The sequence below is a fragment of the Eutrigla gurnardus genome, assembly GCF_963514095.1.
Source record: "Eutrigla gurnardus genome assembly, chromosome: 4".
NCBI lineage: Eukaryota > Metazoa > Chordata > Actinopteri > Perciformes > Triglidae > Eutrigla > Eutrigla gurnardus.
The window spans coordinates 28,561,980-28,573,852 of NC_139918.1; the positions used below are offsets into that span (position 1 = coordinate 28,561,980).

Genomic DNA, 11,873 nt, shown 5'->3' on the forward strand with positions numbered 1-11,873 from the left:
ATGATTATGGAGCGTTGCCGAGGAAACCGATGGGTCGATCTGCACCCAGTGAATGAGCAGCGTTCGTTATCAGAAGTGGAAAAACGTTTCAGCTTCTGAAACGTACGCTGCTACGTTTCCTCAGTAGCAAATCCTGTGAATGGATGGTGATTTTGGGCTGTTGAAGGGAGAAAATCAGCAATTTGAAAATGTCCCCTGAACACTTGTAGAATGAATTCATCAAAAAAAGATCAATAATGGACAATGTGTTGTTGTTTTTCTTGCCCACATTAATGTTATTGCTTTATGCTAATACATGATATGCTGCAAAAAGAAAACCTCCATCTGTCCCACAATGCTTTGTATTTATAATGTATTAAAATAGTATTTTTCAAAAATGTGCTCCAATACTACAGCATGATTTAGTACGCCAAAAAAAAAGTTTGCATGTCCCAATATATAGCATAGTCCTGTATGCCAAAAGTACCAGGATGTACGACTGCATTCAGTCACATCTTGTTGCTTTTCTGGCTGTTCTGACCCACGATCCTCTGCAGCGAGTAAATGAGCTGCAGTGTCAGGAAGCAGTTTGTCCCTAATGTTTGCACACTGCATGCAACAGAACATACATTATAAGGGCATCTGGCAGTATGTGCTTAAAGTACAAAAGATTTGGGACGTAGCTCACATTTCCCATAATCCCTGTGGCTTCCTGCAGCAAAGACGATGCTGATTCCCCGTCTCCCTTCGCACCTTGTTGTTGTTCTTCTTATCCTACTGTTAAGCAAGTCATTTCCTCTGAAATAAAAGCCCAGCATGTTATCAGTGTTGATGGTGAAGGACAGTTATGTGAATGTTTTTTTCACGGTATTTTATTTCATGTTGAAAATGCAATATATTTTGTGCTTTTTGTGTGTCATTGTCTCATCTGCGTTAACATATTCTGATAAAGTGTTTGATAAGTTATGTTCTGATTACATTCATCTCCTTTGACAAAAGGACACAATGGCCATTAAGAAGCGGAGCGCCAGAACTAGAAGGATCCGTCCCGTCTCCACCAGACAGAGTGAGTTTTTGTTCCTCCACTAATTGAACTTACATAGCGGGATGTATTTACTCTAATAAGAAAAGAGTCCGGGGTCGATTAACTATTTGTAATGAGCCTGAGGGATAATGTCTTTAAATATTTAAGTTGGCTTATAACGTTTCTGGCTTATACTAGTAGTCATTGTGTACTTAATTGTATTATCTTAAAATTGAAGTTTTAACCCTTTGTAGGTAATGACACGGCCTTTTATCTCTGATACCACTCTCAGGCTGAACTGATGGTCAAACAATACTAGAGTTACCATATTAATAACCTTTCTGCCTCAGAGCCGCTACAGGACCATTCAGATTCATATACCTTCATATTTATTTCTCTATTTTAGAAACATGTAATGTAAGAATTCTTTGATAAGTAATAACGTGACACAAACACTGTTCTTGTATCGTCTGGTCGTAGGTCTGGGTGATGAGCCCAGCCCCTCCCCCACCCCCTCTGCTCCACCGCACTCCGCCCCTCTCCCCCACTCGGCATCATGGGAGTGCCTGGCCACCCTGCCCACCAACGGCTCGCCCCTGCGTCACGTGACCCACGTCAGGCCTCGCCCGCCGCGGAGACACAGAGCAGGGCACCCTCCCCCAGAATCTGTGAGTTGTGGTGGTGACCTTTGACCTTACTTTGAACCTCAGCAGGCAGGAAACACCTTTCGCGTGAGCTCTGAAATGTAGTTTATCCACCGTGAATGTTTGAGATTTGTAGTGGCTGCTTTTTAAAAGGCACACGGACGTTAAAGGACGCCACTGTTTGTGTTTAACTCCACTTTTGTATCTACGCTGCAGCGACAGAGCTCAGCTGGGTGTCGAGGTGAGAAAGTAAACTCAACATGTTTTAGTTCTCAAGGGTTTCTTTTATCTTTCTCGACAGCGACGTGTGAACTGTTGTTATTTATCTCGTTTTCCACGCCAGTGGCACTTTCCAAAAATAAGTTTCCTTTTAAAGTAGAAGCTGTCGCATGTGTCTCTGTGACTCAAATGTTAATCATGCGCCGCCATCTCCCAGGGGGCCGCGGGGCAGCCTCTAACTTAGCAGCTTGTTTGATTTGAGACTTTGTTAGTAACACAAAAAAAAAAGCTTTTTTTCTAAATCTGTATGCAAACTCAGTTGATGAGTTGTTTTATAAACAGACTTCGGTTCTGCCAGCCAGCTATTTTAAAAGATAATACCTTTTTGTCAGACTTTTAGTTTTTTGTCGACTAAAAGGATTGATCATTGCTATCTGTTTATTATCTCTGTGTGTGTGTGTGTGTGTGTGTGTGTGTGTGTGTGTGTGTGTGTGTGTGTGTGTGTGTGTGTGTGTGTGTGTGTGTGTGTGTGTGTGTGTGTGTGTGTGTGTGTGTGTGTAGCAGCATAGCTCAGAGAATGGAGGAGTCAATATGCTGGAGGATGGACTGCCTGATTTCTACAGCAAGAGAGTTCTCCCTGACAGGTAACTCACAGAACCACTTTGCAGGATCATTATTACTATTTCAACAATTTACAGCTGACGGAAACATGCAACAAAAAAAATAACCACACACACACAGCAATGCTGCAGCAAAGGCAGATTAAAATGGATTTGCGTAAAGGAAATGCATTCAATATGTTCGACAACTCATGAATACACACTTTAACCCTCAGAAACACATTATTATCTAGGGGACGCAATGAAGAATTAGCAATGAAAGAACCTGCAGTTTTGACACTCACACAGTCACCAGCTGGCCTCAAACAAATGCTAATGTGGCCCAGCGTCTGCTCGATGACGAAATAAGATGATAAATAAACGGTTTGCCACGTCAGGTTGAAATGTGATAATAAATCCTCTCCACGGGCCACAAGTAGGCAAAAATCATTTTAATGCAGGTTTTATACATTGCTGTGTTTTCCCCCCATAACAACTCTCATAACTTACAATCACTGGGTAATGTTGACATTCAGTATGAATATTGACACGCAGTCAGTGACAAAGAAGGAAATGGGAGCAAATAGGCAGTGTCATCACACGCTGTCTTCCTAAATGGTCCATTTTCATCACGATTATGGGAAAGTCTTCTCATAATTAACACATAAAGATGTCCTTTTTGCAAAATACTAAGCAAATCATGAAAAGCTTGTTTTTTTTCTCCCTTTGTTGAATGCGAATACGATCCGTATAAATAAAATAGGAATGTTTCCGTACATTGTAATGAGGTGAACAGAATCATTTCATCCAGAGGGCTGGAGGAGTGAATGGGGAAAATGCTACGGCTGCTAAAATGTTTTTTTACGGTACTTATCCATAATGTTACCTACAGTGCTGCACAATCGTACTGTAGGCTTCGTCTGCAAATTAAAAAGTTAAATAACTATCAGCGTGCTGCACCAAAAATAGGCACTAAAAGCAGGACCGTTCAGTGTCCTTCTCTTGGTTTTCTACTCATATTATGTATCAATGATGAATGGACAGCATGCTGAGTGATTGGAGCCCTAATGTGTTCTATTTGTTCACATTATTATAAAATAAATCATAAATCTTGTTGACTGTCCAGCCTCGTTGCTTTCTGTGTATCAGAGTCCAGACTGGATATCTGTATGCAGATCTTTTGCAAAACTGTAACTTAAGAAACACGACTATTTGCTTTCATGAGCAATTATTCATGGAGCATTTTAGCATCTTTTAGCTCATTGTTTTGGTTCCCTCATAGCACCCATTCATGTCGTTTTCTACGGTGAATATTGGTGCGTCAGCTTCAAAAATGCTCATGCTAATGTTCTATAGTTTGCTAAGAAGTTTTCCATATTGACCTAAAAGGTAAATGATATGTCAACGTTGTGTTTACAGCTTGTTTTCCTACGTGACCTTATATGAGTCTTAAATAAGATCCATGCTCAGTATATCTGTTACAGTAAGTTCAAAATATGTCATACTTAGTAAAAAAAGAAATGGCGTAGATGAACAAACTAAATCAGAGGCTTTGCCAACAACCGAAGCTCCTCCCCTTTCTCATTTTAAAATCGATATTTTGTCATTATGAGCTGTACGGTGCTGCAGCTGAGGCTTAAGTTGGTGTAATGATGATTTTAACATGTTAAAGGTCAACTTTAAGTTGCCATTTATTAGCAACTTTATTTGGATATAGCATTGGTTTAGATTGTAAAATAATAACGACTAACCAAACCACATGGACATAGTAGTTCCCTACCTCTTTATATTCTCACCAGCAGTGCATGAAATAGATTCATTGAGGCAGCATAAACTGTGCATACTGCCTTCTGTCAAATATATTTCACCATCTGTACAGGCTCACTCAGAATTAATAAACAGTGTTATTGTTAAACAGCTCATTCATGGTTCAAGCCGATGATGATTTGCATAGAAAGTATACTTGTTGATCATGGCTGAGGGCTACTTGCATTAACCTTTTACTGTCGTCTTAACCCCTCCTCCTCCTCTCCCCTCCAGCCAGCTGTCGTCCCTCCATCAGGGCCAGTCGCTGAGGAGGAAGAAGAGACGCAGCGTGTTGTCCATTTTCTCCGGTTTCCGCAAGAACCGCAACTCCACCATCTCCAATCAGGACTCGGAGTAAGTGATGGGCTCGGCGGCCGAGTGGAAACGAGGTGGAGTAACGTTTAAGTGCCCGGAGAATGAGATGGCTGTTAAATGAATCCAGCGCCAGGCATTAACGTCACTTCATAGCTTCATAAATATTTTAATGGGAGAAAATATTTAGCTGTCTCCAACTGTTTTACTGCGCTTTTGAATTCATGGCATCGCATACTCTTAAGGTTATATAACAGCACCGTGGTTAGACGGCAGCATCGTGAGGAGGAGAACTTCTTTTGTAAAATAAATTACAAAGATGAATTACTAGGGGGAGTGCTCTTTGTAAACGTACACCTTTTTGAAAGGAGGTGCAATCATGGGGACGCTCAGTGAGAGCTACGTATGTGTTTTACTTTAACTCAAAGTGATGCTCAAAGCTGGTGACGCAGTTGCCTAAAGGTCAAGTGAAGGGCAAGTTACGTAACCCAACACTTCCTCGCGTCATCGCCCTGCCTCACACGTCACACTTCAACTCCCATAAATGTGAATCAATATCATTCACTCATCAACATTTCCTCTGTGTGTTTGTGTGTGTGTGTGTGTGTGTGTTCCAGCAGCGCCTCGGAGAACGTCTACTCCATGATTCAGCACGCTAAGGAAGCCGGGAGGACGGAGGGCGCCGTTCTCGGAGCAAACGGGAGCATGCCTTCGCCCCGGCCCATGCAGGGCGTCTCCATTCACGGGCTGAGGCCCGCCAGTCCCTCCTGCCTCATCCAAAGACAGGTACAGTGAGAAATTCACACTCCAAGGGTGCATTACTGTCCTCAAGTGTATCATTTTCCAAATAGCGCAAACAGTCAAGTGAATGCAAACGTTCAGCTGATTCAGTACCATATCTTACCTCTATCTAGCTCATAAAGAGGGAACTTTCCTTTAGATTCAACGTGCACAGATGCATGCTGTGTTTCTTACTCTCCATCTGTTTGGAAGTGTGCTGCTTGGAGGTTTGGAGGACTGTGTGACCTATTTTAAATACCTGCTCAAAGGTACTTATACAAAGCGAGAGGGAGAGAGTTCAAGTCGAACAAATCCCTCCGGTTCTCAGAGTGGAGGCCTGTCTTGTCTTCGAGGGCGTCCCCGGGAAAATGAGGGATAATTAAATTTCTGTGTGATTGAATTCACCGGAATTAGCAAATGAAATGTTAACTGTAGCCTTCACTCTCCCCACTGTTACCACCAGACCGGAGAGTTAAGTGAGTCATTACATCATCATCGACAGCAGGGAATTCTAGACGGCCTATTACGAGCCGTGTGAAGTTGAATGACTTTCCTTTGAAGACTCCTTTCTTTCTTCTTTCTTTCTTCTTTCTTTTTTCCGTCTTTAGTCCACAGACCTGGTCAGCATGGTGTACAGCTGCATCGGGGCTGAGATCGACGACTCGGACGAGAGCAGCACCTGCGACATCAAAGAGACGGACCCGGACGCTGACAGATCGACCCCCATCTCAGACGTCCCCGCAGAAACTCGCACCAACGGCCACGTGCCGTCCTCCAAACAGCAGACGGACAGACAGATGGACGCGGGGAGGCAGGAGAGGATCGTACCGCTGACCGACTCCCAGACCGACACCGAGGAGGACCGGGAGCGGGGCGGCGGCGGCGGCGGAGGCCTGGCCCCCTGTGGGCCGAGGCCAGAGCCGCCCCCACAGAGCACCAAGCCCAGTCTGGCCGTCATGAGGCAGAGACACCTGCAGGAGAGTTTAGGTACTGCAACCTAGACAGTATTTTCTCATTGCTCTGGCTCAGGTTGAACAGCCGTTGCCATATGCTGGACAAACATACAAACTGCATACGTGACTTTCTAAATCTGACCTATTTTTATAATATTGAGGAAATGATTATTACAGATTGACAGCATTATTTGATAAATGCATCTTTTTTCTAATTATATAATTTTAAGTTTAGAGCATCACAACATGATGAATAATAATCAGCTAAATAGTGATGCTCAGTCATAATTAGTGTAACGTGAAGATCGATGATAATTACTAACAATGATGTTGCATTATTGATGGATTACCACATCTACATAGTACACAAAAGGGAGTAGATGAGAACTTATAATACTGGTTCTCACTGATACATTTAAAAAATATATATATAACTTTGAAAACTATACTCGGGTAAAAGCAAAACGTAGATCAGCATCATTAATAGAGCCAAGTCTAACAAGTCTGTCGGTGAGTTTAATGAGAGATCACGGTAATGGTGGACAGAGATTTGATTGGCTTAGTCTCGGGGGGTAAAATGCCCCAAAGAGAGAGGGTCATTGTTCAGGGCTATTGTTGGTTTCAAGTCCACTTTGGAATGAGCAAGTCTTCCTGCAGTTTAAACTCCACTCCGGCTCAAAGGGAATTAAGAGATCAGTACAGTAGCTGGAGGCCAGACGTAAAATCAATGTGGAAATTCATATTCAATCAGATTGAATTAGTGGACAAACGCTGCAGGAATGTAAACTTTAAGAACCTGCAATATGTGCACAGTTTATAGTAGCTCCTGCTATTGTTTTCTTCCGTGATCATCCCATCTGCATATGACAAGATTCACTTAACATAAACATGTTAATCCAGTTCATAATTGTAGCCACTTTATTGTTTTATAAGGCAGCGTTTTCAGTCGAGGCTTAAACATTTCCAATTACAGAATGAACTACGGACTCTGTGTTTGTGCTGAAGGGGTTTTCTTTTTACTTTAAATGTTCCATTAAAGCTCTGATGGATCATTTTAAGGACTTTGTCCGACCGTGTTTTGTCTCCCCAGAAGAGGCAGGAAGGCTGCAAGGAGAGGAAGAGCAGAGTGAAAGAAGGCATGAAGAAAGGCAAAGAGCGAGAGGGCCGGAGGGACAGCGTCCTCTTCCACCCAATAAGGTACGTGCGCTGCATGTGAAACGGTCAGGGGGGGGGGAGCGGACGCTGACGCCATGACATAACACGCACAAATGATGTGTTCTTCCTTCAGCCGTGTCTCGACCTCCCGAGAGACAAGACCTCTCCAGAAAAGGTCGCGACCTCTCCCAAAAGCTCACCCGTCAGTCCAGGTGACGGAGCGACCAAAGACCAGAGGAGCTCGCCTCCCGCTCAGCCAGTCATCCCAGAGGAGGGAACCCCGGAGCGGGAAAGCCCCCCGGTCTCTGCGGCCCCCGTCAACCAAGGTGCTGCAGCGACGACCCCCTCATTGCATGACTCGTTTATTCTTCTCTCCAGTCACGGTTGATGCTGATATCTGAGCTACTACCTTATTAGAATCCAAACAGAATAATGTATGACGATGATGTCTGCGAGGCCATTTGGACAGAATATGATGATGCTGTTTATGATGATGATGATTATTATGACTGTTCCATCCAGATGAGGAAGGAGGTCGTAATGGATTCCCAGCAGCGTCGCATCACACCAGGAAGTCCAACTCCTTCGACATAGGTACTGCACGTCTGACAGCCCCCTCCACCCCCCCCCCCAGCTGTTGTGCACACAGTTTGACACGCAAAACGTGCATGTTGTGTACTTCTGTGTGAGGCGAATGCAGATCTTGCTCCTTTTTTGATCATAATTCACAACAACGGCGAGACGCCTTTGTTGTTTTTTTTATCAAACGCAAGCAGCTCGAGCCCCTTATTTGATGTGCTCCCAAGCCTGTAGAGCTTCCTGGCTTTTGTATCCACCCTGCACCCCCCCCCCCCCCCCCTCTCTGTGTGTGTTCTCATGCCATTTCCCCTCAGGCATGGAACGGGACAGCCCCTACGATCTGGAGAGGCCCTCAGATCCCAGATTCCCCATGAAAAAGCCCCGTTTCCCCCAGTACAGAAACAGATCTCTGGACTGCCCTGCTGGGACCAGGTGTATGTATCTGTTTCACTTACTGCAAATGTGTGTGGCATGTCGCCCGTCCAGCACCCGTTGAGCTTTTGCACAGTTTTAATGCAAAACACTGATTTTCATCGGTTCATCAGTTTTAATTTGAATAAAAGTAGAAAGAAAGTCGGTTTCTAAAGTAAATCAAAAGCGTATTTTTACAGCTGAACGTGCAAAAACTCGACTGTAGACTTTCTTCATCGCACATGGATGAATCACAGCTGACGTGTGGAACGCATGCTTGTCCCGGTGTTTTATGAATGGCTGACCAAAGATCATAAATATAAGGTAAAGATGTAATTTGGCTGTTTTCCAGAAGTTTGATAAGTGTGCTATTACACGGGACCCTTCACCTTTCTGTCACGCCTGCTTTGATTTATCCAGATTCCCTTTCTGATGCTATATTGCATTATTTAGATAATTGGCAGACGTGCTTTCGGCCGATTCGTCAGCGGTTTTCCTCACCGAGCCGTTCGAGGATGGAAACCTCGTGGCGGTGGAACTCCAGGCTAACAACCAGGCAAAACCGCTGCCAATTACCTCAGTAATACAGACCTGTAAATCAAAAACCTGCTGCACGGCGCTCAATTACCGTCGCTGTGAGAATGATAACAAGGTCCACAGGATGGCACAGAGCCAGTGGTATAAAAAGTGTGAACGCTGGGCGTCCACGTTTTGGTCTAATGCATCAGGCAGATGGACAACAGGCAGATTATCCATCACAGTGAGGATTCATTCATTTGGATTCACATCATATAAAAATGTGCATCTCCTCACACGCTGCTTCACATAACTAAAACTATAGATACATAAAAACTAGGTTATATAAAATCATGAGAGATTCCATGTTCTCTATTTTGTAAGAGAACATCTGCTGTTCAGGATGAAATCTGAATACTAGTAAAGACAAATTGAGTTTCGTGACCACTTTGGGGCAACAGAACAAGAAACAAACTCCATTACTGAAAAGCATCGATGCAAATTCATTTGTTAGCATTTCAGAAAATGTTTTATGTAATATGGCACTTCATTCTATTCTATTATTCTATTCTAAATGCACTCGATGTGCAATTTATGCAGAAACGAATGTTGATTTTTATTTTTTTGTACATTTTTATTTGTGTTATTTTCCTGCTCCGTGTATTTACTTTACTCAATGAATGGATAGAATACCTGGTTGTTAAAATAACCAATAGCTGCGGTCCTAAAGCGGACGTTGGTTTGTGGACTGCCATTTTGAAGCATATTCGTTGCAAAGAAGCGACCGAGAGGGATCCGAGTACAAACCGAACGCTGGGACACATTTAGACTTTGATGACCTGTAGGATGAACATCGATCAGCTAAATGATCCGCTCTGCTCTGCAGCTAAAAGGAGGCTGCAGGTCCGGGTGACTTTGTTCTGCACGTGACATGTAACATAATCTAAATATGAATTAGTAGCAATTCAAAGTGCTCCTGTGTTTGCTTCCTTAGGTTATGAGAGTCCTCAGCTGGGCAACAGAGACGTGTTATGACGTTACCAGTGGACTAGAAGGAACTTGCTGGGAAGGAACGAGTGGATCAAAGAGGACTGGAGAGAGACGAGCTTTTAAAAAAAAACGCCTGGACTCGACTGACGAAGCGTCAGCAGCTGCTTTTTATTTTTCCGTTTTAATCCGTGTATTCGTTGCAGAAAATGCATGTGCCGTTCTGCTTCCTGTCGGGTTGCGATGTTTTCTTCTCTCAGGCGTCGGGGAAGCTCAGACCTGCAGTAACACGCGGTAGTTCCATGTCTCTCCAGTAACGCTCATCATGAACCGTTTTATGCATTTGTGCAAACATAATTTAATATTTGAAAAATGCTGTCCGTCATCCCTTTTACTGACAATCTGTGACTACTTAAAAGTGAGTTTGTACTGTATTTATTCGAGTGGAGATGTAAATACCCAACTTTGAAACTGCACTAACCATCGTGGTAACTCCAGTAAACAATCATGTTTTTATTTGTGATAATATATCATTTGATAACCGTGTTTGTGAGTATGCTTTGCGCGCGTGTGTGTGTGTGTGTGTGTGTGTGTGCGTGTGTGTGTGTGTGTGTGTGCTGACATTGAGAAATGTGTTATATTGCACTTCCCATCTCTGCTAGAGTATTTAAGTCTGTCAGTGGATCACTTACAGTTTTAATCTAATTTTGCAGGCCTGAAAATGAGTATATTTTCTAAAAAAAAAAAAAAAAAATGCTTCTATGAATCAGAATAAATAAAATTGACTTTACACAATAAACGGTGTCATCGGGAGTCGTGTTTACGAGGGTTTTTCTTTCACATACGTTTAAATGTAACAACGGGAGAGCGGCCTGCAACTCCCCGAAGAGAAGGTTGTGAATTGTTGGCAACGGTCGGTTTATTGGCCTGTGAAATCTGTTGTGTGATGTGTGATGTGGCTCTGCAGGAGCTTTAACAAGTCAAGAAAATAACCCCAGATGATGTCATCAGGGTTCACTTGACTTCAGCTTCGATAACAACAAATGTGTGAAGAGTTAAGAAGCTTTAGGGATCACACGTCAACATTCAGGCTCTCCGATGACCAAACATACACAGATAACAGTGGTGTTATTTAGGATCTCTTCTGTCCTGGTCAAGACCAGGATACAAGATACAAAGGAAAACCTTGAGAGAGTCCTTCAGGCAAACCAGCAACGTCAACAACACTTCTCACCTAAGCCGACGATTATGTAAAACGTGTTTCCTTCAGGGCAGTTTGTAGAAGAGCCGATCAAAGAAAGGAGGACTTCAGAGGTAAAACAGCTCATTTCGTTGCCAGGGTGCATAAAAGAGAGCAACCTCCACCCTCGGGCTTTTAGAGGATCCGATCTGTAGACCTGGTTCTCGGTCGCTGAAATGTCAAAAGGCTGGAGATACAAGTTTTCATCGTAGGCTGTGTATGAGGACAGGTCGTAGTCATCGTGACTTCCACCTGTTGGTTTGTGGACTAGGTTTTGAAGCCCAGAGTTTGACATTTTGACCCGTCGCCATCTTGGTTTTTTTTTTGCAACCAGTGAAGGAAGTGACCATATTTGGACTGTGGAGGAGCGACGGGTGGATCTGATGAACACAAGCAACCTTACCTGGTGTGAAGCTGCTAACTTCAACTTAACAGTTAAGTGTTAAAGTCATCTTAGTAGTGTAGAAGGGAGCTGTCAATCACGGGGTTGCCCCGCCCTAAAGCATGAGTTTATGGTCTCAAACTAGAGGTTATAAACCATAAACTCATGTTTACAATGTTTACTGAGATAATAAATCAGGTGAGAAGTAAGGACATTTTCTCATTAACTTCTATTCAATCAGATTTATTTTTGCAACCTGAGGAGTCGCCCCCTAATGGCCAGCAAAG

General features: G+C 43.3%; 1 protein-coding gene across 5 annotated transcripts in view; it reads left to right on the forward strand.

Annotated features, from left to right (window-relative positions):
* carmil3 (capping protein regulator and myosin 1 linker 3) overlaps nucleotides 1-10,768 on the forward strand; it is a 71,795-nt gene extending 61,027 nt beyond the window's left edge. The window contains exons 30-40 of one of the 5 annotated variants that reach the window (XM_084007663.1): nucleotides 979-1,045; nucleotides 1,484-1,671; nucleotides 2,428-2,510; nucleotides 4,506-4,625; nucleotides 5,204-5,369; nucleotides 5,972-6,350; nucleotides 7,407-7,513; nucleotides 7,605-7,797; nucleotides 7,994-8,065; nucleotides 8,365-8,484; nucleotides 9,972-10,768. In XM_084007663.1, the coding sequence (XP_083863789.1) occupies nucleotides 979-1,045; nucleotides 1,484-1,671; nucleotides 2,428-2,510; nucleotides 4,506-4,625; nucleotides 5,204-5,369; nucleotides 5,972-6,350; nucleotides 7,407-7,513; nucleotides 7,605-7,797; nucleotides 7,994-8,065; nucleotides 8,365-8,484; nucleotides 9,972-10,012 (1,536 nt within the window). In that variant the 3' untranslated portion in view covers nucleotides 10,013-10,768. Of the gene's footprint in view, nucleotides 1-978; nucleotides 1,046-1,483; nucleotides 1,672-2,427; nucleotides 2,511-4,505; nucleotides 4,626-5,200; nucleotides 5,370-5,971; nucleotides 6,351-7,406; nucleotides 7,514-7,604; nucleotides 7,798-7,993; nucleotides 8,066-8,364; nucleotides 8,485-9,971 lie in introns of all 5 variants that reach the window. The other 4 variants (XM_084007664.1, XM_084007662.1, XM_084007666.1 and 1 more) reach the window with 4 other exon arrangements.
* Nucleotides 10,769-11,873: the final 1,105 nt, after the last annotated feature.